The sequence below is a fragment of the Apis cerana genome, linkage group LG14 (genome assembly GCF_029169275.1).
Source record: "Apis cerana isolate GH-2021 linkage group LG14, AcerK_1.0, whole genome shotgun sequence".
In the NCBI taxonomy this organism is placed as follows: Eukaryota; Metazoa; Arthropoda; class Insecta; order Hymenoptera; family Apidae; genus Apis; species Apis cerana.
The window spans coordinates 9,348,782-9,376,266 of NC_083865.1; the positions used below are offsets into that span (position 1 = coordinate 9,348,782).

The 27,485-nt window shown below is 30.5% G+C and overlaps 6 protein-coding genes across 17 annotated transcripts in view; 1 reads left to right on the forward strand and 5 right to left on the reverse strand.

Annotated features, from left to right (window-relative positions):
• Nucleotides 1–466: 466 nt before the first annotated feature.
• LOC107998726 (E3 ubiquitin-protein ligase RNF113A) lies at nucleotides 467–2,031 on the reverse strand. Of its 2 annotated transcripts, none has more exons than XM_017058141.3 (6): nucleotides 1,898–2,031; nucleotides 1,632–1,705; nucleotides 1,296–1,502; nucleotides 1,015–1,231; nucleotides 755–936; nucleotides 467–675 (listed from the first exon to the last, which is right to left on the reverse strand). In XM_017058141.3, exons 1-6 carry the CDS (start codon nucleotides 2,007–2,009, stop codon nucleotides 655–657), a joined length of 813 nt encoding a protein of 270 aa, XP_016913630.2. In that variant the 5' UTR covers nucleotides 2,010–2,031; the 3' UTR covers nucleotides 467–654. The 2 variants fall into 2 exon arrangements, with proteins under 2 accessions (XP_016913630.2, XP_016913629.2); XM_017058140.3 differs by having other exon boundaries at nucleotides 744–936.
• On the forward strand, nucleotides 1,934–5,266 carry LOC107998725 (origin recognition complex subunit 4). The gene is made up of 6 exons (XM_017058139.3): nucleotides 1,934–2,073; nucleotides 2,425–2,650; nucleotides 2,718–3,044; nucleotides 3,111–3,608; nucleotides 3,677–3,829; nucleotides 3,908–5,266. Exons 2-6 carry the CDS (start codon nucleotides 2,435–2,437, stop codon nucleotides 4,067–4,069), a joined length of 1,356 nt encoding a protein of 451 aa, XP_016913628.1. The 5' UTR covers nucleotides 1,934–2,073; nucleotides 2,425–2,434; the 3' UTR covers nucleotides 4,070–5,266.
• LOC107998722 (putative ammonium transporter 3) lies at nucleotides 4,795–7,193 on the reverse strand. Of its 3 annotated transcripts, XM_017058138.3 has the most exons (11): nucleotides 6,967–7,193; nucleotides 6,619–6,904; nucleotides 6,400–6,557; nucleotides 6,225–6,336; nucleotides 5,944–6,149; nucleotides 5,737–5,868; nucleotides 5,560–5,655; nucleotides 5,412–5,500; nucleotides 5,253–5,342; nucleotides 5,090–5,174; nucleotides 4,795–5,024 (listed from the first exon to the last, which is right to left on the reverse strand). In XM_017058138.3, the coding sequence occupies exons 1-11, from the start codon at nucleotides 7,103–7,105 to the stop codon at nucleotides 4,864–4,866; spliced, it is 1,554 nt and encodes a 517-aa protein (XP_016913627.1). In that variant the 5' UTR covers nucleotides 7,106–7,193; the 3' UTR covers nucleotides 4,795–4,863. The 3 variants fall into 3 exon arrangements, 2 of the variants coding, with proteins under 2 accessions (XP_016913627.1, XP_061940627.1); XM_062084643.1 differs by having other exon boundaries at nucleotides 5,560–5,868; XR_009832604.1 differs by having other exon boundaries at nucleotides 4,970–5,024; nucleotides 5,253–5,290; nucleotides 5,560–5,868.
• Nucleotides 7,194–7,334: 141 nt separating this feature from the next.
• On the reverse strand, nucleotides 7,335–9,245 carry LOC107998727 (gamma-aminobutyric acid receptor-associated protein). Its single transcript, XM_017058143.3, has 3 exons — nucleotides 9,111–9,245; nucleotides 8,209–8,406; nucleotides 7,335–8,047 (listed from the first exon to the last, which is right to left on the reverse strand). Exons 1-3 carry the CDS (start codon nucleotides 9,198–9,200, stop codon nucleotides 7,982–7,984), a joined length of 354 nt encoding a protein of 117 aa, XP_016913632.1. The 5' UTR covers nucleotides 9,201–9,245; the 3' UTR covers nucleotides 7,335–7,981.
• Nucleotides 9,245–11,470, reverse strand: LOC107998661 (large ribosomal subunit protein eL22). Its single transcript, XM_017058036.3, has 4 exons — nucleotides 11,365–11,470; nucleotides 10,962–11,102; nucleotides 10,708–10,829; nucleotides 9,245–10,567 (listed from the first exon to the last, which is right to left on the reverse strand). Exons 1-4 carry the CDS (start codon nucleotides 11,371–11,373, stop codon nucleotides 10,420–10,422), a joined length of 420 nt encoding a protein of 139 aa, XP_016913525.1. The 5' UTR covers nucleotides 11,374–11,470; the 3' UTR covers nucleotides 9,245–10,419.
• A 1,000-nt stretch (nucleotides 11,471–12,470) lies between these two features.
• LOC107998718 (neuronal synaptobrevin) overlaps nucleotides 12,471–27,485 on the reverse strand; it is a 38,887-nt gene continuing 23,872 nt past the window's right edge. For 2 of the 9 annotated variants that reach the window (XM_062084655.1, XM_062084656.1), the window contains exons 2-5: nucleotides 23,903–24,126; nucleotides 23,008–23,087; nucleotides 22,858–22,909; nucleotides 12,471–14,559 (exon numbers count right to left, since the gene is read on the reverse strand). In XM_062084655.1, the coding sequence (XP_061940639.1) occupies nucleotides 14,348–14,559; nucleotides 22,858–22,909; nucleotides 23,008–23,087; nucleotides 23,903–24,126 (568 nt within the window). In that variant the 3' untranslated portion in view covers nucleotides 12,471–14,347. Of the gene's footprint in view, nucleotides 14,560–16,802; nucleotides 18,790–18,842; nucleotides 22,036–22,857; nucleotides 22,910–23,007; nucleotides 23,088–23,902; nucleotides 24,138–27,485 lie in introns of those variants that run through there. The other 7 variants (XM_062084657.1, XM_062084658.1, XM_062084659.1 and 4 more) reach the window with 6 other exon arrangements.

A 27,485-nucleotide genomic window follows, 5' to 3' on the forward strand; every position in this document is an offset into this window, starting at 1 on the left:
TATAACGAATATATAACGAAACCACCACTATATTTCCCCTCGACCCTTGTTCGTCGTCAATTCGACGAGTATTTGTAGAACGGCTCATACATGAAGATTTTTCAAATCTGGATTCTTTATTAGCAAGGGTTGTCAATCTATTTTCTTAGCTTTTATTTCTTTTAATTCTTTAATTAAAATTGATTATAATCAATATATAAATAATTGATAATTAAAATTATAATTTTTTTATAGATGAAAACTATAGAATATAAATATTTATTCTTTTCGTAAATTCTACTTTGTAAATTAATTAAACATAAATTAAATTAAAATTAAATTAAAATTTATTTTAGAAAAAAAAATTCCTATATAAAAATTTTTTAATTCAAATATATCTAATAGAAATTAGATTTTTTCGTTTAACAAAGTTTATAAATTTATTTACATAAAAGAAAATGTAATTGCTCGGAAAAAAATATAACTATTTTAAAAATAAAGAATATATGTGCTTTATTTTATTCATCAGAAATTTCATCATCTTCTACAGTTCTCGCTTTCTCTTCTATCTTCGTCCGCGCAATTAGCTCCTTGGCTGGATTAAATACGCCATTGGTTTGCACATTACATATGTAACATCTTGTACTTTTTCTATATTGATCTAAAGCACATTTTTCACAGAAATAATGTTTGCATCTGAAAAAAAATTCATTTTATACATTTTGTATCTAGTTAAACTTGAAATATAGAATTATAGTATATACTTTGTAACTACAGGGTCGGTAAAACTATTGCGACAAATGAAACATTTGAATGGTAATGTTTCTTCATCGCTGTTAATTTCGTATTTTTTATCATCTTCATCTCCACTATTATTATATTCTCCTGTAGCAGCTTCTCTTTCTAGCTGCCAACCCAATTTGTAATCTGAACGATCGTGAAGAAATTTACAACTATCTGAAAATAAAAACAAATAAATAAATAAAAAAAATAAATGAGAATTTAATAAATTAACAGAATTTTAATTTTATTTACCTCCAAAACCACAAAAACCAGTTTCTTTATAATCTTTACATATATCTGGTTGATAATCCCATCTTACAGTTGCTCTAAGGTTAGATGGTGCTCTGATTGGCCCTTTACGTACCATACCACTAGAAGCATTTCCAGCAGCTGTATCTTTCTTTTTGTAATATTGAATATAATTATTCAGACCTCTATATATTTTATCATCTTCTTTTCCTTCAAGTTCCTAAAAAAATTATTATATTTTGTAATGTTGTTTCAATATACTTTTGCATCATTGCATTATGTACCTCATTTATTTTTTGAGCTTTTTCAAACAAAGCTTGAGCATCTTTATCTTTTTCTGTTTCTGTTTCTAAAATTGCTGTTGCTCCTTGATCGCTTGGTCCTGCTGGCATAGGCGTTCTAGAACTTTTGTAAGATACTGTAATACTTTCTTCTTCGCTACTGTCATTATTAAATTTTTTCTGCTGATCTTTTAATTTCCTTGTATTAGTCTGTAAAGAGCTATATTTACACCATGTTTCCAGTTTTATTAATTCAAATTTCATTAGGTATTATAATTAGTTTTATTATATTTTATTAAAAAATATAAATATAATTTTAGAAAAGATTGTCCATCTTACACTTTGTTTCATAAGATTATTATCATCCTGCTTCTTTTCCTTCCTAATTACTGTAGTTTCATCTTCACTACTCTCTGTTTAAAAAAATAAAAAAAATTTATTTATTATTGTGTACTATTTAAACATTAAACTTATTTATACATTATATTATACTATTTATACATTAAACATAACCTATAGATTATATTAATCGAATTTATATAATGAAATTATAAATTTAGTAAGACAAGAAAAGAAAAATCTGATATTCTTTAAGTATACGTTACCATTTTCGTTATTCCCTATTTTACGTTTTCTAGCTGCAGTGCTTCGAATTTTTCTTCTTTTAAATAAGAACGTACAATTTTTCTTGTCTGTTTTGGATTCTGCGTCTTCCATATTTGTTTTGTAAACAATTTGGTTTTAGTACTTCTGTAACTTAAATATTTAATATTATTTAAAGGTTAGAATTTGTGAAAATAATATTTTGATTTTCTATTCAAATATTCGAAATCGAATTTATTTAAGTGAATTAAATTCAAAAATAAATACATACTTAAAATATTATATACATCTTTCGTTACGATTAATAGGTTATATTTGACTAGGAATTAGGAATGCTAAACGATTGTCAAATTATATTTTAAGTCTTTACAAAATTGTAACATACTTGAAATCATAAATAATTTTAATAAAATGATTATTGTGCAATTATATTTTATTATATTTATATTTATATTTTATTAATTATATAAAAAAAAAATTTGATTTAATTTATATAAAAAAATTAATATAAATTTTTGGCGCATTTTAGGCAAATCAATATGAATAAAAAAAAAAATATGGCAATTGACTTTCAAGATAATATGATACTGTTAATTAGGAAATATTTAAAACGTAAAATTATGTGTCCTGAAACAAAGTTCAGACATTATGTTAAAGAAAGAATGCATATATTAGAATTGTTAAAAAGAACAGTAGATATGGGTGAAAGTAATTCTGTTTTATTAATTGGACCTAGGGGTAGTGGAAAAACAACAGTATGTCCTAATTATTAGTTTCATAAAATCATATTTGATTTCTTTATACATATTCTTATTTTTTTAGCTAATAAATAGTGTCTTAAAAGAATTGTCACATGTGAAAAGTTTTAAAGAAAATGCATTAATAGTAAATCTTAATGGTCTTGTTCACACTGATGATCGATTAGCTTTGAAGGATACTACACGTCAAATGCAATTAGAAAATGTTGTTGATGGTAAAGTTTTTGGCACATTTGCTGAAAATTTATCTTTCCTACTTGATTGTTTGAAATCAGGTGATAAGAAGTCTTCCAAACCAGTTATTTTCATATTAGATGAGTTTGATTTATTTTGTGAACATCATAATCAAACTCTGTTGTACAATCTGTTTGATATTGCTCAATCTGCACAAGTAAGTGTAATATTTTATATTAACTTAAAATTGATTTGAAAATCAATTAAATTTTCATTTGTTCAGGCACCAGTATGTGTAATAGGAATGACTTGTAGATTAGATGTTATAGAACTCTTAGAAAAAAGAGTTAAATCAAGATTTTCTCATCGGCAAATATTTTTATTCCCTGGAGATATGTCATTGTCAGAACAACCATTATCTGCTTTTGATGATCGTTTAGAACTTTTTCAACATCTTTTAAGTCTTCCTGATGATGAGAATGTAAATAGGATAGAGCATCAATATGATGATTGTACTATAGAACCACAATTTGGATCTGTATGGAATGATTACATAAAAAGTTTAGTTAGTAATGTTACGATTGTGAATTTATTAAAAAAAATGTATCAAATTGATGTAAGTGAAAGAAGTTTTAGAAATTTTCTGGCAATGACTGTTTCTTCATTATCAGAGAAACATCAAAGACTAGAAATAAATGATTTTATAGAAGCAAGTAAAATGTTTTCCCAAGATGACAAAATATTAATGCTTGAAGGATTATCTGTATTAGAAATGTGTTTAGTAAGTGTATTTACTTAACTTTTTTTTAATATGGGATATATTTTTGACATCCAATATATATATTTTAGATAATATCAATGAAACATGAAACAGAAATTTATGATGGAGAGCCATTCAATTTTGAAGCAATTTATAATCGTTATATTAAATTTGCTAATCAAAATTCTTCTATACAAACTGTTCAAAAGCCTGTTATTATGAAAGCATTTGAACATATTAAGGTAAGAATTGTAACATAGAAACAAAATAATATTATTTTATTATTTCAATAAAAAGTAATACAATACATATTTTCACAGAATTTAGAATTTATACTGCCAGTGAGTGGCATGAATTCAAAAGTTGAAAAAGAATATCAATATTATAAATTTTTACTCACTTCACAACAAGTTATGGAAGCTGTAAAAAATTATTCTGGATTACCAACAGAAGTATCACAATGGGCAGTAATTAATATGTAATTATGGATTCATGAAATTACAAGTGCTAAGAAGGTTTATATTTGTAATATCATTCATGCAATCTTAGCCATTTTATGAAATAAGTATAAAATTTATAATTAAAAATTTAAAACATATTTTCACTATAGATATTTATTTAAAAAAAAATATAAATTCATTTTCTATAATTATAGTTATATAAGTATGTATTCGTTTAAAAAATATGTTTTTTTATGTATATGAAACTATATACTACATATAATTTTAATTATCAATTTTAATGATCAAATTAAAAAAAATATCACGTATTTTCTAAAGATAATTATATAATTATAAGTCTAATTAATCATAAAAAAAATGTAGTTCACATTTATAGTATGAGATTAGTATATATTTGATAATATTGAATTAGGTAAAAAATTAGAAATTGTTATTTTCTGAATATTTATGTAACATAACCTTCATGCAGCAATTCCTGCCTATTATAGCGTCCAACATTATATCTTAAATAAATAAAAATGACAATTAATGTTTCATAACAATATTTTATCTGAAATTTAAAATGAAAGAAATTTCTGTATAGATGCCATATCAAGATATGTATTTACAATGTCTGTGATCTTTCAATAGAATTGTTTTCTATATGCTAGCATTTATAATTTTTATTTATATATGTATAAGATTTTAATTATTTATCAGAGATTGCGTGTACATTGTATGATATAATAGTAAAATATGAAAGCGTTAAAAAGCGTGTATGAATATATTTATACATTTCTAATAAATTTACAATTACTACAATCTTGAAGAATATTCTAATCTATCCAAGCGAAATTTGGCTTGTTTTTATCCGTCAGTATAGTATCGGTAATTGTATTCAATTGAGAATTCTTTGATAATTTTTTTTCAAGAAAAAATTGTTTTCCATAATTAAAACGATTTTTACGATTATATTTTTTAATATATGTATCATGACCTGTAACAATTATAATAATAATTTATAATAATTTTTATAATATTTTTCAACCGAATGCATCTTACCTGGATTAATTCCCATAGGATGAACATTTGTTAATTCATGTTTTTCTAAAATTCGAAGAGCAGACATGGCTCTACTTATTCCAATCTAAAAAATATACATAATCAATTTCATGATGTACATAATTTTTAATTATAAATATAATATAATAACTAAAATAAAAACCTGTGAATGTCGTATTCGATGCTCTACTAAATCTGCACCTAAAAGCTCATCATGAATACTCATTCTAATTGGTATAATTTTATTTATGAACTATAATAGTAAAATATTAATTAAATAAGAAATTTTTAGTGAATATTATATATATTTACTATTATTTACCCATAACAAAATAGTAGATACGATAAAACTCCAAAATGCTAAGCATACAACTGTTAAACATTGTATACCTAACAAATATCCTCCTCCTCCTATAAAGAAAGAGATATTTTTATATAATTTAATTTTTTTATAGAATAAATTTATATACCTTTTAATAATCCTTTTCTTCCGTTGGTAGTATTAAGGGGATATGGATTGTCTGCAAATAAGCCAATAGCAATAATACCCCAAATTCCACTTGCACCTATATCAAAAGAAGAGTGATTAATAAAATAAGAAATGTTCAAAATATTTATTAATAAAATTAAGAAAAAAAAATTAAAACCATGTGTAGCACTAGCTCCAACAGGATCATCAATGTGCATTTTATCTAATAGGGGCATAGTAAAACATGTAATAAAGGCACCAATCATTCCAACAATTATAGATTCCCATGCTCTAAAAAGGAAACAACCACCTAACTGACACTATAAAGTTATTAATAGACTAACAAATATTTTATGAATATTGATTATTTTATATTGAAACTCACCTGTGATTGCAACTAATGAACCAAGAATGCCATTTATTTGACTTAAAATATCAATTCTATCTGGACCATTTAGGCTAAAACCTAAACCAACTAAACCACCACCCATACTTGCTAACATCGTAGAAATTGCTGCTCTAGCAGCATATTGCCATCGTTGTCCACTGACACCATATGTGCTACCACTGTTGAAAGCTAACCAACCCCACCTTATATAATTATGTTCATTAATATATTAAAACTTTGTAAAATAATTTATTTATAAATTTAATTATTTATTTTACCAAAGTACAAATAAGCCCATAATAGCATTAACTGGACATCCAAGAGGCAATGGATCAATTCCATTATCATATCTGCCTAATCTCGGTCCCAACATTATGGCACATGCAAGTGCTATTATAAATTAATATTTTAAATATTTTATTAAATTATTGCAAAAATATGTTCATATTTTACCAGAACTACCACCAACAAGATGCACTGCCCCTGAACCAGCAATATCAACGGCACCCAATTTTTTTAAAAAACCCTGATCACCCCATATCCATCCAGCTGGTACACAATATACAATTGTATTTAAGAAAGAAAATAAACAATATGCTTTAAAATTACATCTGCAATTATATGATATGCAAGTAGACTAAAAAATTTTTATAAAATATTTTACATAATTACCGTTCAGCCATAGCACCGCTAACGATAGTTGTTGAAGTGGTTGCAAAGCTTAATTGGAATAAAAATGCCGCACATTTCGGACCCATAAATTCATCTTCTAAAGAAGGATCTATTAAAAATTCGCCCATACCGATAAAAGGATTATTTAATTTATCTGTTCCAAAACTCATTGCAAAACCAAAAGCCCAATAAGTTAAACCGCCAAGTACTATATCGACAACATTCTTCATCATAATGTTAACTTCATTTTTTAAAGAAACACATCCAGATTCTAACATACCGAAACCTGAATAAATGAAAAAATTAACTTTATTGCATTCCTTGGCATCATTTAATTTAGAACTTTACCCGTTTGCATGGTAAAAATTATGAATGAATTTGTTATAATCCAATTACTATCTTCTTGATTCAAATTATAAGCAGAAACAAAGTATGTTTCTGTAATCGAAGAATTTGTAATATTCGTTTCATTGTTTCCTATTTCCATTTTTTTTCAACTTCCTTCATCAAAAGAAAAGCATTAACTAGGTGATTTTCTACTTGAATAACCAGAAAGCAGTACTTCAGAGAAAAACATATTAAAAATGAACGAATCGCGACGAAAACATTTTAATTATGAACGAGTTCCAATTTCAAACCGTTTTCTCTTGATGTCATGAATTTATAGTTTCAGAAATGTGTAATTTTTAGATAGGGAAACAATTACATTCTCAAAATTTATTTTTATATTTTTTTTATTGGCCCACATCCAGCCGTTACAACAAATTTTTACCTCACCATATTTTCAGCAAGTTCTTTCCATTTTGTTATGATCAAATAATATTGAATCACGTGAATAGAATAATACTAGCCTAAATAAAAGAAAATTATATCACATAAAACATCTATACAGAGTTATAAATTTATCATAAGACCATTCTAGATATTAGTAACTTTTAAATTATTGTTAATGCGTGTAAATATATTTGTAATAATTGTGAATTAATTAATTATTTTTTTTAACATGAAGAAAATTTTTCTTCCATCGCTTTTCCAATTTTATAATATGAGGCTAGATATGATAAAGAAATCATAGCTCTGATTCTTACATTCTGATTCCCTAAGCTTTCGCCGATTAGCGGTGAGTGACGGAATCAAAAATACAACGTTCGTATATTCGGCAGACGAACGTGTCCAATTTATCTTAAGGAAGCAAAGTTAAAATTAGTTTATGATGCTAAAATTTAAAATTTCACTCAAATAATTGAAAGATGTAATTTTGTTAACACTTCCAAAAGCTTCTAAAAGGACTACGTTGTTATTGATGGCAAATTTTTGTTGTCTGCTCTTTTGTTCGGATGTTTTTTTTTTATTTTTGTGTAATTTAGTGTCCATACACATTCTCATCGCTGTATGCTATGTAGAGGAAGAAGTCTTCTTCATGATGTTCCTATGAAAAATTTAAATTACAGTAAATATAGCTAAACATACACGCTACGCGCGCGCGCGCATATCACACATGCATACACCATCACCACATACACACACACACACACGCACACGCATATACACACATATATGTTTATAATGTATTTAGAATTATATAATTACTGCATAAAGAGAACCCATTGTAGCACTTGTTGGAGGAATAATGTTGTTCACAAAAAAGAATAGAGCATCTTCTGGACGAAGGTGAATTCGTTTACGGATTAAAAAATAGAATTGTCCCACAGTCAAATCAGATGGTACTAGATATTTTTGTTTATCCAAATCACTAATTTTTGCTTTTGGAGCCTTCTCAACAATTACCTAAGAAATATAAATTTAATTATTAATATTATTAATGAAATAATACAATTAAGTAAAAATGATTAATTTTAGTTTTAAATTCATTAGATATTAATAAAAAGAAAATCTTTAATTATTCTATCAAAATCATACCATTATTTGAACCATAAAATATAACTTGGTTTATTATTACGATTAAAACTGCTTAAAACCCACATTTGATGATATATATATTTAATATTTATTCAAATATTTAAAATAATTTCATATGTTTCATACCTTATATACGAAAATGAAAATTAAGATATTAAAATTTTTTAAAAATTGAGCAAGAAAAAAATATACTTTTCTTTTTCAATTTTATCAATCAAAAATTATAGATATGAGCATAATACGATCAATAGAGTCGAGCAATAGCAAGGCGAGCACACAAAGAAATATGATACGAATGGTAAATCTAATTGTTAGCATCTAAATTAAAAAAAAAATTTGCATCATCTCGAAATAATAGTACATACGACGTAGAAAGTCGACCTTCGCTTATTCCAGGCCAGGAAATTCTCTAAATGCGGATTGAATCAGTTAACTACGAATTAATTTAGTCTAACTATTCATAAAGAAATAATTTTAATCAATGTTTTTTTGATAATGTCCGTTTTATTGGATAGAAAAATGAATTCCCCTTGATGAACAAAATGGTTAACTTTTTCGGACGAGATACTCACAGGAACCCTTTCGGGATATTTTCGTCGAATCTTTTCACCCTCGACCTTCCTCCTTTCGAAAGAGTGTTTTTCTTTGTAATGAAACTTCATCGTGCCCGCGCGTTTGCACGAGCCGTGCAATTTAATGGACTTACTTTTTCTCTTTAGCTACCAAATTCTTTTTCTTATCGATTTGTACAATGATTCCGAACTGGAAATACGACGATACGATGATACTCTTCTCTACTTCTGTCACAACAATCACCGTGCGTCAGTTCGTCTGCGCACTGCAATTTACTTTTTCACTCTACGCTAACGAGAAATAGTCCCTCAGTTTCCGTTTTGAAATTTAAGGAAATATATACTTAAAAATAGGATAATAGTAACAATTTATTTGAATAACTTGAATATACTTTGATATGTTATCGAAATATATATTTAATGGGAGAAAAATGATTTCACAGATGTATTTAATAGATAAAACAGGACCGTCTCTATGAATTTTTTTATATGATATACAATATTATTAAAAAATAAAACGATAGCATTAATATTTATTAAATTAATAGAATTTACAAATAAATTCCTCACTTATTTATGTAAATATAATATTAAAAAGAAAAAGATTATCTTTTTTTATTATTCATTTAATCATATTTTTTATTCACTTGTGTACTTATATTTTTTTATTATGAAATGTTTCATATTTTTTTTATCCAATTTAATTACATTCACATATATCACATAACGAATCTATATAAAAATAAATAAAGTTCTTCAATATAAATACTCGAATGGGGAGCTAAATGAACCTTAAATAGATACGAGTTTGTTGGTGATAAATACTGACTTATGTTTTTCTCTACTACGCCTCTAGTGACGCATTTTTCTGTACTCCCAAGTCTATATAATCAGCGTCTCTAATGCATTTGCAGATTATAAAAAAAATATTTAGAATGCAAAAATAATGTATATAAATGTACAAAAAATATAAATTTTCAAAGTAAAAAGTTCAATTAAAGCTTTCATTATAATATTTCAGATCAATAACATTAAATAAAATAAATTTATTTTAAAATTCGAATTCTTTTCGTGTTCATAAGAATTATAAGTTTGTATACATAAATTTTTGTAATTATTTTTGTTTATTTTTTAATAATAATAAATTTAGTTTTATGAAATATATTTATGAAATCTAATAAAATTAATTTTAAAGAAATGAAGGAATAATAAAAATTTTTTATTTATAAAATGCATCCAATTTTTTCCTATTATTTATTAGTAGAAATATGTACAGATAATTCTGTAATTGCATCATACAATTAAAACTTTATTCTGCATCTTCTTCATCATCATCTTCTTGACTGTTAATCTGGAAGTACCTTAACTCATAGGTTTCTTTGTCTTTTGATACAACACGTAACCAATCACGTAATTTATTTTTTTTCAAATATTTTTTTGTAAGATATTTAAGATACCTACATAAGTATATTATTAAATTAGTGCAAATATCAGTTTTTTTTTAAAAATAATGTCAAATTCAATAAATATTAAATATATCAATAATAATAAGTATATTATTCATTAAATATTATTTTTATTATTGGATAACACCCACCGTTTAGAAAAATCGATATCACTGTTAACAGATAGTTTCATCTTATCCCTTTCCAATGTAACACTGTTACCAAAATTATTTGTTTTCCCAGCAACTTTAATTCTTTCATGTAAATATTTTTCCTGTAAGAAGTTAGCTATTTCATTTGCATATTAAATTATGATATATTAAATAATAAGATAAAATTTCAAAATTTAAAAAGTATAAAAATTTAACTAAAAAATAATGTAATTAAAAAATAAAAATTAACTTACGAAATTAGCTACATCCATAATATTATCTTCTGCAGGATGTGTACAGTCTATAGTGAATTTAAGAGATACCTTTTTCTTTTGGCCTTTACCCCGAAGGGCCTGTTTTTTAATGGCTGGTCCCTTGGACTTCTTTGTAGTGGGCTGAAAAATATACATTTTTTTCACTTTGATTTTCTTTTAATTAAAAAATTATGTTTTCTTTAACATGTGTTAAACATTAACAGATAGCTTTTAGGTTAGAAGTTTACATCCAACGATATCTTTATAATCTTTTCAAAAATATAAATACAATTATATAATAATAAAAAGTTAAACTATATTGTTTTATGTTTTTAATAAATTTTTAAAAGATTTTTAAATATTTCTGAATTATTGTTATATTCTTTACGAAGATAAAACTCACCGGAGCCATGTTTACAAATGGTCGACAAATGAAAGAGTAAACCGTTAGGCGGCGCTTATGTCATTTATATCAAGAGTGTAATGGTTTTAAGTGGAACCCTGACGTTCATAAATATATTATATCAGATTACATAAAAATATTATACAAATAAAAAATTATCATTCAATATTTTTAAAATAATAAAAATATATATATATAAAACAAATAAAATATAAACATAAAACATAAAAATATATTCAAATATTTCTGAAGAAATAGTTTTTTCTTTTTCATAATTATATTTATTTGAGACTAATTTACAATAATATCTAGATGAATATAAGATTCCTCGATCATAAGTCGAATGACGTTCAACTTAATCAATTATCGCGATTATTAATTGTACCTTTATATTTCGTAATAATACATTAACTACTTATACGATAAAGCTTTCTTACATATTTTTGTCATACTTACAAACATTAAATTATAGTATTTCTTCGATTTGTAGACATAATAATAAGCATTTCGGAGAAAAAGAAATTGGTATGGAGGGAATATGAAATGATAATTTAATTGCAAAGAGCAAGGAAAGTATGTTTCGAGAGATTGATTTTATAATAAATCAAAGCAAAATATTTTACGATTATTATACTCTGAAATCTTTTTCGTATTTCAACAATGTAGCAAAAAATGGATATCTTGATCCTATTGGTTTTTTTTCGATAAACTTTATTTATAACCTCACAACTTTTTTATATTTTAATTTATATAATTTTTTTTTGTCAAAAGATATTTTTTCCACTTTTTTTCGTGAAAATGCAAAAATTTAAATCTATTCTGTGGAACATCTAATAAATTTATGGTACATACAATGTACACATATGGATACATAAAAGTAATCGTGTAGTTTAAGAAAAGAATTACCACTATGAATGATTGTATTTTTTTTATAATCTCTTTAATTTAATTATGAAAATCGAATGTTTTTTTTTTAAACGATAAAGAAACAAACAAAGAACCGAACGAAATTCTAATCGTTTTTTAGGCCATTAAGAAGAGGATATTAAGAGATTGCCAGTTATTCTAAAAAAAGAAATTATTATCGCGGTATAATCATCGAAATATCTTTTTTAACTTTTTTTTTTATTTCGTAATTAACAAAAATCCATGCTATATTCATCGATAAATTAATATTCGGATATTATTTTGTTTCTCATTAAACGTGATGAGCATATTCTTGATGCAATTTCATACATAAAAATAATAAAAAATCTTTATCCACAAATGCTTCCTCTTTCGACCATAGTTTATTGTTTCTAGGAAAGTATACAAGTAATTTAAAACAGTTGTTAATTCGATTTATCATATTTAAAATATATCATCGTTTTTTTTATTGGTTTATAATATGGTTTATAATTGATTTATAATGAAGTATGAATTGTCTTTTTTGAAAAAGGGAGCATTTATAGGCCGAACTTTATGCGAATCTTCTTCGTTATTTTTATTCCCAAGTCAATACGCTCTCGCTCTATTAAAATCCCATATATCGTTTCATAAAAAGCAATTTAAGAATTGCACAAAGAAAGATATTAAGAATCATAAGATTTTAAGAAAAATATATAATAATCCATAAAGTCTCATGTTAATAAAGAGATATATTTATACATGTATATATATTGTGATTATAAGTTATTGCTAATTGTAAGTTATGTACTAAAGTTTGTGAAAACAGGATAAAGAAGGATCGTCCACATAAATATAATTAACATGAAAATTATCTTTCTTGATACAATTATTAACTTTTATTTAGGATAATAATTACTAATTTTTATTTATGCATTGCTAAAAGTAAAGAATAATAATATTTAACATTAACAATTTCTCTCTCTCTCTCTCTCTCTCTCTCTCTCTCTCTCTCTCTCTCTCTCTCTCTTTCTCTCCCTCTCTTTTTCTCTTCCTTTCTTCTTTTATTTCTTTTTCTTTGTTGATTTCATTTCTTTCTTATATTTTTTTTCGTCGCAATATATCTACTATGTTTATTTATAAGTTATATTATTTATATATGTATGTATGTATGTATAGTTCAATCTTACATCGATAATTCGTAATAATTTATGTACATATACACGTATATACGTAGATATACATGTTTTTCTCCATTAATTAAACGCGGACAGTATCCTCTCTCGTATTTTTCATTTGTCCCCTCTTTAACTTTTTTTGGCTAGGATCATCGTATACGAGGGAATACGTGAATTGAAAATTCTCAGTTAGTCGACATACAGAAATATCTATTTCTACATAATTCGCTATTTTTTTCATTACGAAATAAACGTTATAGGAGGGTCGATCAACTTCCCTACTGATTTTCTAAGCTTTCACCACCAAATAGGAAGTGAATAATATACAGAAATTGTCCCTAGAAGCTATTACGGAACTTGCGACTTTATATAATTTCTTTTTTCTTTTTTTTTTTTTACAGCATACTTTTAACACATTAATTGCACAGAGGAACTACTAATATGCACCACGCGTCTTTTTTTTTCGTTCTTCTTTTCTCGAAAAGTTCTCGAAAATATTATGCACTGCGATCGATATGATGCGGTTAAAACGATAACGATTAACGGTTGCTTGAAAACAGGGAATATCTTTAACGAATCAGCTATTATCTTTGTCTTCTTCATTGCGGATCGCGGCAGTTAACGCGTTAGCTGTTCGTTCCTCGATCAAACGTTTATTTCATCGATATTCTAATTTATTCGATTCTTTCCTCTATCTTATTGTAAATGTCAAAAAGAAACTGTGATTGCAGGATCAGAATTTTGGACACGCGTCTAACGAATCGATCGAAGCTTTCTCTCTTTCTTTAACACTTTATAGTATATCTTTTACTTATATGCTTACGCCAATAGACATCACGTCGCTCGTTTGAGATTAACATGGAAAATTCTTATTGCGATACAGTACGGAGAAGTGTAATATTCTTTCTTTCTTTTTCTCTTTACATCACGCTGTGAATGCCGTTCAAATTGCCGACTAACGCTGCACCAGCGGTCTGTTGCCCGCTTGCACCACCCGCTCCTCCCGCTGCAGCTCCTGGTGCAGCGGCTGGTGCGGCACCCGGAACAGCTGCACCCGGAACCTGAGCTGGCATACCTGGTGGTGGATAGGCATAGGGTGGCGGTGGTGGTGTCGATTCTGGCATGAATTTCGCTGAAAAAAGGTAATCGCACAAATTATTTCGGAACGAGGTTACGTTATACGAGAATATATTATTAAGAAAAAAAGAAAAGAAAGAAAAAAAAAAAAGAAAAAAAAAGCAAAATTGGAAATTTAGAATAGTGTAAGAATGTTATTTTTCGATTTATGAGATATCTTCTATATAAGATATATACATGTAAGACGTATCGGAAGAAAAATTAATTAGACAGACGGATATGTGAGCAGGTTCTTTCTTACGTTGAAAAAAAGTATCGAGCGAAGAATTTCTTGTTTTGTTCTGTGAAGATGAAATGAGTATTTTATTTTTAAAAAGCGCGATAAAGTGAGATATTAAAAGTAAAGTTGATGTCTAATTTCTTTGAATAATTATATAGAAATATGAGCAAAAGAAGAGTTATGTATCTGTCTGTTTAATGGCAATTGACGAACGTGTTAGAAATATATATATATATATCTTGAATAAGAAAAGAAGGAAAAACGCGAACGAGTAGATTTTTACGACTGAAACATTCCAAATTGATTAAATTATGATTGTCTTTGATAAAAAGAGAGATATATAAGAATAGAAAATAAAATGGAGAAGATATATTCAATATTCTTACCTCCTATTGAAATTAAATAGATACTAGATTTTAAAAGGATCCTTCTCTTCATGGTTACGATGAGAAATTTTTTGTTCGATTGAAAACTTCAATCGAAAACTGTCGACTATCTCTGGCCACGATCGTGATCGAGATTCGACATTTCTCTTCTGTAATTTTTTCTCAAAATGCAGAGAGAGAGAGAGAGAGAGAGAGGGAGAGAGTGAGAAATGGAAACAATAAAAGAAAGAAAAATAACACGATCGTAGCCAAAATAGAGTCGCATAAAAAATGTCCACTTCTTTTTCGTTCCTTGCTTTCTACTAGCTGTCTGTTTTTTTTTTCTGACTACGCACTATAATTTTTATTCGATACTGTACAATGTTGAAAGCAGCATAATCATCATGATCATCATAATCGTCGTTAATAATTAACACGCCAACGTTTAAAACGTATCGCATGACCGTACAGTTATGCGTTTTATAATTTTTTTTTTCTTTTCTTTTTTCTTTTTCCTTTAAACACAATTTGATCATTTAAACGTTATGATTTCGGGTCGTGATTCCAATAAGAATCCCGTTTGAAACTCACTTTTCCTCCCAACGATCAACAATGCTCCCTATTCCGTGTTTCAACAACTTCCGGTCCCTTTCTTCGCGTAATTTTCAAACGAATCATTAGAATTTCCTCGAAAATAAAAATAAATAAATAAACCAATTGTTTTCTTCCAACGTAGATAGAATTCTACCTACTGAGAGAATTCTGATTTTGAAATTCGATATCGAGATCATTTTTTTTTTTAAACGAACGAAAAGTTCAGAGTTCTTTTTTTTTTTTTCTTTTTATAGAATAGTAGATACGCGGAGGAAGGGACACGATGAATTCTAAAATATTAAAATTCGAATGGTTCGTTCGATGGATGAACACGGATGAACACAAGAGTAAATCAGTGAAATGAAAAGGAAACCATCGACGACTTCCTCGAGCTGTCGTTGAATGTGCTTCCTTCGAATTCTATCTTTCGTTTCATGTGTAGCCGATGAGAAACTTTGAGAATATCGTTTTTCCTCTGTGGAATCTGTGTACGACACGTCGGCAAAGATAGATGACACGTTTTGTCCACACGTTGTGTGGAATTTAACTCCATACAGAAAAATGTTTTTGTGAGAGAATCCTGCGGGTTGATAGTTGATTGAGTAATTGATATAATTAAAATAGAAGATGCAATTGCTGGATCCTGCGAAACAGCATGAGAAAAAGAAACTTCTACCATCGCAATTGTGTTCAAAGAGAGAATTTTGTAACGTATCTTGAATCTTCGATGACACCTCGTACAATATTTTCTCTTTTTCTAAATGATAATTGATTCCACAGATTCAACGGTGGTCGTCAGATCGCTCAGTTTTTTCTTTTGTCTTGTTAAATATTATCCTGCACTATTATTATCGTTATTGTTGTTATTATTATCATAATTATTCTTATTATCGTTACTATTAGCATTATTCATTGTTATTATTATTATTATTATTATTATTATTAATATTAATATTAATATTATTAACATGTATACATAACATCTGTAGATAATTCTTCAAGCTTTAAAACGAACCTATATAAGTGCCTCGAGCAAGTCGATGCTTTCTCTCTCTTTCCTCGTTCATTGTTCGCGTTATTTTATTTCATATCTTCTTCTTCTTTTTTTTTTTTCTCTCTAATCGTTTTTATTTTTTCGTTTTCTCGTTTCGTCGCACAGGTTGCTCGAAAACGGTCGTTGCCGTCTTCGACGAAGGCAGGCTTCTACTTATATTCATTTCCCGATCGAATAGAAGGATAACGGGCTCGAAAGAACAAAGGATGCGTGTGATGCGCTCTCTCTCTCTCTCACTCTCTCTCTCTCAATCTCTCAATCTTCCTTTCACTCTATTTTATTCTTTCTCACTTTGTCGCATTATCTTGCATGGTTTTTTTATTTTTTTTATTTTTTTTACTCGTTTATTAATTATCAGCGGTTGGTCGTAATCGAACGAACATGAAGGAGAAATGATATTATTTACAGCACGAGATGTACATATATATACGTTGCAAGCAGAGCATACGATCCACGCGTGATTATCGTAACCGATCTTTCCGATTTTTTAATTCGGAAGCGTAAAAAAATCTCAGGACTGGAATATTCGCCTTTTCTCCTTTGATTTGCTTAACTATATTTTATCATCGTGTCATCGACACAATAATAAACGTTGAAAACGTTGATAAACGATAATAACAGAAGGGAAGAGGCGTTATAAAATCTTCTTTTCACGAAGACGTAATATCTTCGAGAAAAATTTTCAAACAATATACGACTTTAGTTTTTACGTTCGTATATAAGTCTCGAACAAGCAGAGTTCACGAAACGAACACGGAAGATCTGCACGGAAGATCTTCAATTATAAATCGTACGCTCTTCCTCGAAACTCTATACATGTTTTATTTATTTATAAAGTAAACGTCGATATACATTTATACACACATTTATTTATTTATATTCGGCACTTCTTTACGGAGGGAAGGGAGACACAATGAAAATTCCCTACGATACGCTGCCTTCGTCGAAAAGGATCCTGCTAGTTTTTACGGACACCCTGTATCGCGATATATACCCGATATCTCCCCACTAATTCCCCCCCTCTTCTCTTTGTACACACTGGCCATTATTTTTCTCTCTCTTAATTTTTATTCTTATTTATCTTACCGCGTATGTATTATAGATTCACAAAGATGGACGAAGGAAGGCGAGGATCGATCGATTTTACGACCGATCCCTCGTCCTCTTTTTTCTTCCCGTTTCTTGATCTTTTCCCGGTTGCATCAATGAATCTCAAACGAACGATCGACAAAGATTCTTAATTCTAATAAATCGTTCCTTATCGCGCTTTCTTTATCTCGTGGCCGGCCTTCGTCCATTTGCGAAACATTGACAAAATAATTAAACCGCGTCCGTTCTCGTGCTCGAGTCGAAAGCGTCGTTTTCGATCTCGAACAGAGAAGGCGGAATTGCGAACGAAATCATAATCGTTGCGTCCTCTTCTTCTTCTTCTTCGATCTTCTCTCCCTTCCTAGAATCTATCTATCTATCATTATATCTTATATTTCGATTCGTTTCTCGCTTCTATTTTTTTTCCCTTCCTTTTCCTTCTCTCTCTCTTTTTTTTCCTTTTTTTTTTTTTTTTTATCAGATTTGGAAGATCGAAGAACTTTTTTCTGAAGTATTCAAAAATCGATCAACGATGGATATTCCATCGATGACACGTCACTACACTGTTTCTCCGTTTCTTTCGGTTGCTTTCGTCTTATCAAATACGATACATCTTTGTCGTTTCTCTATTATTGTTGCTGTCGCTTGTTGCTTGTCGATTATGTGTATTTTTTTTATCCCCCTTTTTTTTTTTTTTTTTATTGTAACGCAGTCTCAAACTCAACTCGTCTCACACGTTCAAATATCCCGCCATTCCTTCACACGCATTTGTTGGTTCCTTTTGCTTTCCTTTTTTTTTGCTGCTGTTGCTGTTGTTGTTGTTGTTGTTGTTGCTGTTGATGTTGTTGCCTTAATTTTACTCACGTGTTCAGTTTTGCGAGTCGTTGCTGCCGGTGGCGCTCGCTGAAAAGAACAACAAGCGATTGTTTTTTTCCCTTGTCTCTTTCCAAGCGACCTTATTTTTTTGCAACGTCTTTCATCTTGGAGAACATTTCAGTCACATCGCTTGGTTTCGTTTCGATCTTTCGTTCTTTTTTTTTCTTTTTTTTTGGTATTCTTTGCATGCAGAATGCCGACCCACGATCATGGACAAAGATATGTCTATTTTCGATAACGAGATAAGCTTATTCGAGAAAAATTTCTGATTAATTTTATTTAAAAAAATTCAATAAAATACGAATGCGTATCATAGATATCATTTGTCAAATAATTCATTATACCGCTCAAAGTGGCAATAAACCAATAATTATCACAATTTTATTATCTTTGCCCACGACTGTAATTACCTAATCTTTACAAAATATATCACAAAACGATATAATAATACTACATCTATATGTGAAACAAATCGCATGCAAACTTACGATCACATTTAACATCAACTACTGGTTGGAAATTCGTCGTTAACGCTTATAACGTTCGATAACACTGTTATCGCGTTTCTCGCCTCGCATCGTTATCGTTCCGATTTGTGCTCAAATCTTTAAAAATCGTTTCCGTTTCCCGTTTTTCCACGTAAACGTTTTTCGTATTTTCCCCGATACAAGGATCATTGTAACCTGCTGGAAGCAGATCCCGATAAAAGCGTTCCATCGAACTTCTTTCCTCCACACAAGAAACGTCTAATAACCAGGAGGAAGCCATGCATCGCTACGCTTTCCCGATTCGCACGAAAATCTATATCTATCGTAAGAAAACGTAAAGAAAAAAAAGAAAGAAAAAAAAGGAGAGAGAGAAGAAAACATAAAACGCAAAAAAACATGCCCTATAATCGTTCTCAAGCTTTAGAGAGAGACGTGCACAGCGTGAAGATCGTCCCAGAAATAATATATATTTTTGTTTCGTTGGGAGAAAATTATTATCCTCGCCTAGAAATATCTTTATATATATTTATATATCATTATATATTTGTCCATGTAATTGTATATTCTGGAACAGTGTTCGGAGTTCGTGAAGAAGGTAAAAAGATTATAAATGACGACGAAAGAGATATATAAGAACAGATCGAAGGAAAAATTTCATGCTGAAATCGAAAATATGCAAAAAAAAAAAAAAAAAAGAAAGAATCTTCTCAGCTGCGCGCAGAAATTGATCAAATTCTTTAAAGTTTCTATCGAAAGATAAATTATAAGTTGGATATTGTTTATTTTTTCACGGAGGAGAGAAAGAGAGAGAGAGAGAGAGAGAGAGAGAGAAAGTGAGAGAAGATTCGAATTGTTCACTTCTGCGCGTAGGAAAAAAAGAAAAAAATGTTAAAAAAGAGTTATATAATTTAGAACCATAGCAGGCCGGAGGAAGAGAAAAATTCTTGTCCTTGCATCTCGGTCTCGAAGATGAAAGAGAAGAGGAAATTTGAAAAAAAAAATTATTATCGATAAAGTGCATCATCAATAAAAATTGTAGCTTACCGTAACACGAAGAGAAGAGTGGGAGTGAAATAAAAGCTTAGAAGTCTCTTTCTATTTTTGATGTTGTTGTTGATGTTGTTGATGTTCTTATTGTTATTCATAGGAGCAATATATATATATATATATTTAGTAACTTGTTGTTGTTATTGTTGTTATTAATGTTGTCAATTTTGTTCGTTGTGATTGTTGTCCATACGTGTTTTCATTTCTCTTGGTGGTATCTTAACATTATCGTTCATTTTCGTTATCTTTGTTCACTGCACGCGATGTTTTATTTCCACATTTAATCCCTATTTTTTTTTCTCTTTTCTTTTCTCAATTGTTCGACACGGTATTCTTATTTGCACTTTTTTTCGCACTCATTTTTCATTCGTCAATCTTTTTTCGACCACCAAAAAATTGAAAATCACTGGCTGGGACCAACTTCGGGAAAAAAGACAGGGGGCAATGCCATCAAAAAGTACAGACAGACACATAACAGTGATTACGAGGCACAGGTCTGGGTGAGTGGTTGTGTATTCTTTTCAAAACATCTTTCTCGTCGCGTTCCAAACCGATTAATCTTGTCGTGGAACGTCCTCAAAAAATTCAAAAAATTATCTTCTTCGAAAATATTCCATGGATCCACGAAGAAACATCTTCGATATTCGTTTTCTTTTAGCTTCTATTTTTTTTTTTTCTTTTCACGAATTACACGAATTCCCCTCGCAACAGAGTCAAAGAAACTACAACTACGCGAAGGCTTTGAACCGATAATAATATAAAAATTTAAATATCCTAAAACATTCCTACACAAGACTCGATAGTTTGCAATTTATTGATCTTTAGATCGATGTCTTCGATCATTTTAATATCTTTACTCTCGTATCTTTAAACTCGTTCTCAAAGCCTCCACGTTCGTGTTTGTCGTGTCGCTAGTCTGGATCGTGTTGCTTTTGCAGAGAGAGAGAGAGAGAGAGAGATTACCAAGAGTTTCTCGTCGAAAATTCATGAAACACCATTCCATTTCTCTACACTTTTCTCCCGTTGATTATGCTTAGATATATGCGTGATCCTTAATTGAAGCCACGATCCGATGAAATCAATGGTTCATGAATATACAACGAGCCTCGAAGGACAGTGACTCGTAAGAGGGAAATATAGATACAGATACAGTGATACACCAGCAAGTATATACCTATTACAGGCAGACAGATACGTATAACGTAACACCGATGATTAAGCGTCAATTTCATAAGGATCTTTCTCGCGTATAACTCTTCCTTTCTTGTTTATCCTCCTTGTACACCTCGACGATATTCTTCCACATTTTTGATTTTTGATCATCGTTTCATCATTCGTCGCACCGTTTTTATTTTATCGAGAAAGGAAAGATTCTTACGAAATTACGAACATTTGCAACAAGGGGATACATATGAATTGAAAATTCGAATAAATTATCGAGGATTATAGGGATACGGAGTTGGAGGAGGGTAATGTAGAACAACGAGAACGGAGATATACACATCCGTATACAGGTATTTCATGTACACACTGTCCTACGTGAACAGATAAGGATAAAAATAGGAAAAAGTAGAAACAGATAGACAGAGAGAGAGAGAGAGAGAGAGAGAGAGAGAGAGAGAGAGAGAGAGAGAGAGAACAGTAATACGCAATGTCGCAGTTTTGTTGCTGTGTCTACCTTCAGACTCACTCACACACAAATCTTTTTCCACCAACCAGCGCGTCTACATGAAGTTCGCTAGACGAAAAAAGAGAAACACATAGAATTCACACGTTAGATGATGAAACAGTGATGAACAGATTTAGTAACACATTAGCGCGTGATCGCTTCCCGATCGCTTCTACGAACAGTTTCCTTCCGCGAAAATTTCGTGGGGGAAAAAATTTTTCTCTCTGAGCTAAAGAGAGGAGAAAAGATCGATTTTTAATATATATCACGTCGAACGAGACTGTTCGATCAATCAATGAGGATTAATTTTTAATAATCGTTTAAGCGAAATTTTTATTTTCTTTTTTTTCTTTTCTTTTCTTTTCTTTTCTCGATATCGTGTTTAGAGAATTTTCTTCGAAAACAACGATCGACACAAGTTACAAGATTTTAAGCGAAGCACGGGTGATAATTCTGTCGACAAGACTTTATCAAACTCGAGGAATTCCCTCGAGGGAATCCTCGAAGGAATTCCTCGACCAACCGTGCAAATTCGTCGGTCGACGTCTTCACTCGTCGAAGACACCGTCGTCCCTTTGCGTCGTGCACAAAACACAATATGATTTCGATGGTGAAAATCTTTTATTTTTCTTTTTCTTTTTTTTTTCCAACACGAAAATGTAAACATTAGCCGAAAAAACGACTGATCCGGTTCGATCCTAAGTTTCAATTCAACTTGAAACTTACAGTATGTAATCATCGATTGGATATAATAGGATGTTTCAATTAATCCCGAATTAGTCGTTCTATATCGTGGCGAGATACATTGATCGTATCACACAGAACATTTAGACAGTTACAATGGCAGTGTCATTAGCTTTGATAAGTGCATCTATGTATCTAGTTACTTACCAACAATGATGGCCAATACGATTATTCCGATGACGCCCATGATGATCATCATCTAGAAGGCAAAGAAAAAAAAAAAAAAAAAGAAAAGGAATGAAGAAATTCAAATCGAACGAATATATTCAATTTTTCGAATCGAAGGATATTTATTACCTTCAGATTTTGTAACCAGAACTTCCTCTTCAGTTTTCCTGCTTGTTGTTCAAATTGCGATGCTCCTTGTTGAAGCGCGTCTAAAAAGAACAAATTATCGTTCAGAAAATATTTCCAAATGTTCTTCTATTATATTATATTATTTTTCTTTTTTTTTTTTTTTTTTTGAAAAACGAGTAAAATAAAAGATAGGATAAAACGAAGCGAAGATTTATTTGTGCAAACGTTCATTCTTAAATTTTTTTAACCAATTATTTTTTAACGATCTTTCAACTTGTTTAATCGTAAAAGTTGCCAGTGGAAAAGTTGTGTTAATGATCAAACTGCGTGCAGGGGAAAGGATCGACGATGGTCAGCCTCGTAACGTGGCATCGATTCGGGAACATCACGAGTAATCGATATCAGCGTGTAGAGAGACAGCGCAGGGTCGAACTACTTCAATACCTCGCGAGAATGAATGAAGAGAATATACTTCGAGAGACGAGGGACAATTGGTTACTTCGATTTAATCATCCATGTGCTTTGTATATTATGTTTTAATCCCAGTTTTGATCGTTAATATGTGTGTTTCCATTCTTTAAAAAAAAAAAAAAGAAAAGAAATCTTTTATTTCTGCAACGGACAAAGAGGACACGTATCACGCATCTTCTTCGTTTTTCAACCGCTCGTCAATTTAATCTTTTCAATTTTACACAAATACGTATCGTATCCTTCCTCCTTCACGTTACATAATATGATACAGATATGATATAGTCTCATATCTTAATTAATGCTTACTTTGCCGACGGTAATTAAAAAAAAAATTTGAGAAATTATTGGAGGAAAGTTGTCGAATTAATATTTGACATGCTCGAAGAAAAAGCGAAAAAGCGAAGGTAAATAACGTGGATCTTACCTGCTCGATCATCGAGCTCGGACAACTTTTGATCACGCTCCAACACCTTTTCAACATTCGTTTTCATAATGTCGACGACCTCGTCCACCTGCGCCTGCGTCGCCTGCAGTCGCTTCTGCGATGCGATCTGTTGAGGCGTTCTCGGACCTCCGACGATTCCATCGGAACCTGCACCTGCACCTGCACCCGCAGCAGCATCCGGTGCTAGACCGCCCTCGGTGGCCCTGCAATCCATTAATTTTCATTCAAATTATCCGAATCTAACAAATTTCCACCACGGCCTCGCGCATCTCCCCTTCCTCCTGCCTTTCGTTCACTTTTCGCTTAATAAAATTCTCGAGGAAGGAAGGAGATTATATTTAAAATATCCTCGATGGGGAAATTTCGAATTAAAAGTCTCATTTTCGCTGATAAATCCGCTCCCCCTCCGAGAAAGGAAATCGAGTGGCAAATAGAGGAAGTGGTGCACGTGTTGGAAGATTAAGACTTGGAATCTCTTGGTTCTCGCGAGATAAGGGTTCATTGAAAATAAATAAGTCTTTTCTTTTTCTTCGTTTCTGATCGAACGTTGGTAAGACATTTTGTTTTATTAAACTTGGAAGATGAAGCGACGAGAGCGAATAAATAATAAAGTATCCTGAACACACAAGGATTTGTTTCGATTTGGATTCAAATTTCCCCGAATAATTTTTATTTCCCCTTTGAGGAAAACTTTTCGGAGATTAAACAGATTTTAAATGAAGCGATACGATAATTACGTTTCAGGTTCATGGATATTACAACTCGATCCCCTATTTTGCAATGTGTAATATTTCCAACCGAGGGCGAAGGTAAACGTAAAAGGGCAAAGTTCGTGATATATTTCGGAAAGCTGGACATTCGGTCTGTATCGTGTCAAGAAAACGATTAAATTATTCTTACGGGAAGAACAACTTCGAACAGCGAGATGCAGACACGAAAATCAATTTTGCTTCAATCCTCGATGAAAGATTCGCGTCTTTTCAAGATAAAAAAGTAATCAAAATATTCGAAAAACTATTATATACCCTTTCATTATTCACCATCGCACCCTCGAGATATTAACTAAAGGATAATGACCACGTAAATAAAAAAGAGAAAATTTACATCGACTCGAAGTCGGGCAAAGGTCTATCATAGCACCCCGGCTGACCTTTCGACCAGGTTAAGACCTTTCAAGGAACAACGAGGATGTTAGTTTAATTAACACGACAGATTCGCGTTGGTGTTTCAACACCGACCGTGGCCAACTTTATCGCCCCGTTGAATTATCGGCACCTCCTCGATCTTGATTTACTCCGGCCTCCGAGGATCTCCTTTAATGATCTATTTCCACAAGCGTCACAAACACCCGATATATTTTATTCTATATCTGGTCTGACTAATTAAAGAGATCACCTACGCAAATAACTTCGCCTCTGAATGCCGATATCCCATACACGTGCGATGTTGAAACGTTATTAACGTTATTTCTCGAGTGTTTCCTTTTTCAATCGGAAATTTTACTCGCCCTCTTCATCGGTTAATTAAAGGAGACTCGATAAACTTTTTAAACTCGAATATTTTCCTTTCTTTCTCTCTTTTTTTTTCCCCTCTCATGCGTTATTTCTCACCTATAAATATATACATAGGTATATAGGTGATTGATCGCGATACAACCGTGTTCGTTTCATGTTCGATTCGATCGACGTGTATTTCGATTCCGGGCGCGTGCTCGAGGTGTCTAAATCAGGACGTTTACGGACGAGCACCGACAGCGGATTAAAAAGCGGTCGAAGAGGTTGCGGGTTTTATTTTTGGCAACAATCGATCGAACAAGCGAGTGGTAACAGCCGATCGATTCGAATATCGCCGGCAAGTCGGATATCACTGTGCGTGAGAGAGTGGATGGATGTAATTGAAGATAAGGATACGAGAGGAGAGCGAAATCAAATCAATGAGATTCTGCATGGGAGAGATTACGGATTATTTCTCGTGAAAAAATTTCCATATCGGTTTGGAGAAAAATTTTCGAGTGGAAGTGGGAGGCGTTCACCGGGTTTTTAAAACCTTTATGCGTTCAAACGGCTTATATAATCGGATTAATATATCGATCGATGGGGAGGGGAGAGTCTATCGGTTATCGTCATCGAATTATCTTCGAATTTGCTGCGAAATAATTGTTATATTGAATATCGTTTCAATATCGTACAATCGCGCGTCCCATTTCATCCTTTCGAGCGAGTGCACGAAAGTCTTATTGAAAATTCGTGCTTTTGCGCGAAACGGATGTTTCACTGTTTCAAACTTTCGATCGTTCAAACTTGTGAACGGTGACGTGTTCGTACAATTTGTACGAATCGAAAACTTTCACCTTTGTTCGGAGGCTTTGCTTTTTTTTTTTTTTAAATATTCGCATCGATATGCTAAATTTAGAATTATTGAAGAACAAATGACGTCAACGAAACATAACCCCTGAGCGATTCGTTATTGCATGTGTTATCTCTTTTTTTAGAGAAACAAAAAAATGCTCGTGAAGAAGAACGAAGTTGTCTTGAAGTTGACTTCGTAATGCAACCTATGTGACGTCAAATATCTTATCGTTTTAACTTAAAAATTTTTAAGCTTCGCTCGAAAATTTGTAAGGAATCAAGTCTGAACTAAATAGGGTTGTAATGTAACGTGCACAAAGAAAAATAGAAAGGGGAGTGTTTAAAACAAAAGAAAAGAAAAAAAAATGAACGAGAAACTTTTTTTGCAAATAAAACGATCGTTTCTTTAATGGAAAGAAGATAAAGAGATTCATTTTTTATTCTCTCAGAAAACTTTATCTAGATATATTGTTTAAGCGATGGTCAACATGTTGTGAAATTTTTTTCAGGATAATCTATTTGTAGCTAAACATAATATTTCGCAAAAGTCATAGAACATTGCTGCAAATATGTTCGTCATTGATTATCTAAATATAGAAACTGCGAATAGAGCGTGGAGTCCGTTGTGTTTTATGATTGATTGTTACCAGTATATGTCTAATTAAATTTTCATTAGCCAAAATATTCACGCGATATCGATCTTAGGTAAATGAAATTTATCAAATTTCATCATTATTATAAAATTATAATTAAAATGAGAAAGAAATAAAAAAAGAAAAGAAAAAAATAAAGAATAAGAATAAGTTTTCATTCACAATTATTCTCAAAGTAGAAACTCTGACTGAATTTCGAAACTAAAAGTTAACTAACTAAATTTTGTGAAAAAGTTGTAGGGGACAATGTCGGTGGTAAAATCAGGTTCAATGATACAAAGCCGTGAGGTGTAGCTCTTTGAGGCTCGTAAACTTCGATTGTAAGAGAAGATGTATCAGAATTCAATGACCGCAATTCCATTATTCGAAAGAAATTGTCTTCACGCTTTAAGCTTTGCTGCATTTTATTGGAAATTCTGGCGTGTGGTGCGAATAAGCCATGCAAGCTAATCGATTGGCGACAGTGGTCTAGGAAATTGCGTCTTAAAATCTATCTTATACTTATAATCTCATTTTTCCATACGATCATAGTCATTTTTGAAAAATACTAGTCCAAGTTGA

Excerpts from the sequence above, each read along its gene's own strand:
- LOC107998726 (XM_017058140.3), bottom strand. The coding sequence starts at position 2,009 with ATGGAAGACGCAGAATCCAAAACAGACAAGAAAAATTGTACGTTCTTA. Across the intron at positions 937-1,014 it reads TGGTTTTTGTGGTTTTGGAG|ATAGTTGTAAATTTCTTCAC; the intron begins GTAAATAAAATT and ends TTTTATTTTCAG. Across the intron at positions 676-743 it reads ACCGACCCTGTAGTTACAAA|ATGCAAACATTATTTCTGTG; the intron begins GTATATACTATA and ends ATTTTTTTTCAG.
- LOC107998725 (XM_017058139.3), top strand. The coding sequence starts at position 2,435 with ATGAATAAAAAAAAAAATATGGCAATTGACTTTCAAGATAATATGATA. Across the intron at positions 3,045-3,110 it reads ATATTGCTCAATCTGCACAA|GCACCAGTATGTGTAATAGG; the intron begins GTAAGTGTAATA and ends TCATTTGTTCAG. Across the intron at positions 3,830-3,907 it reads AAGCATTTGAACATATTAAG|AATTTAGAATTTATACTGCC; the intron begins GTAAGAATTGTA and ends ATATTTTCACAG.
- LOC107998722 (XM_062084643.1), bottom strand. The coding sequence starts at position 7,105 with ATGGAAATAGGAAACAATGAAACGAATATTACAAATTCTTCGATTACA. Across the intron at positions 5,501-5,559 it reads AAGAAAAGGATTATTAAAAG|GAGGAGGAGGATATTTGTTA; the intron begins GTATATAAATTT and ends CTTTCTTTATAG. Across the intron at positions 5,175-5,252 it reads ATCGAATACGACATTCACAG|ATTGGAATAAGTAGAGCCAT; the intron begins GTTTTTATTTTA and ends TATATTTTTTAG.
- LOC107998727 (XM_017058143.3), bottom strand. The coding sequence starts at position 9,200 with ATGAAGTTTCATTACAAAGAAAAACACTCTTTCGAAAGGAGGAAGGTC. Across the intron at positions 8,407-9,110 it reads AATATCCCGAAAGGGTTCCT|GTAATTGTTGAGAAGGCTCC; the intron begins GTGAGTATCTCG and ends TATATTTCTTAG. Across the intron at positions 8,048-8,208 it reads CAATGGGTTCTCTTTATGCA|GAACATCATGAAGAAGACTT; the intron begins GTAATTATATAA and ends AATTTTTCATAG.
- LOC107998661 (XM_017058036.3), bottom strand. Across the intron at positions 10,830-10,961 it reads TTATGGATGTAGCTAATTTC|GAAAAATATTTACATGAAAG; the intron begins GTAAGTTAATTT and ends AACTTCTTACAG. Across the intron at positions 10,568-10,707 it reads GATATCGATTTTTCTAAACG|GTATCTTAAATATCTTACAA; the intron begins GTGGGTGTTATC and ends ATACTTATGTAG.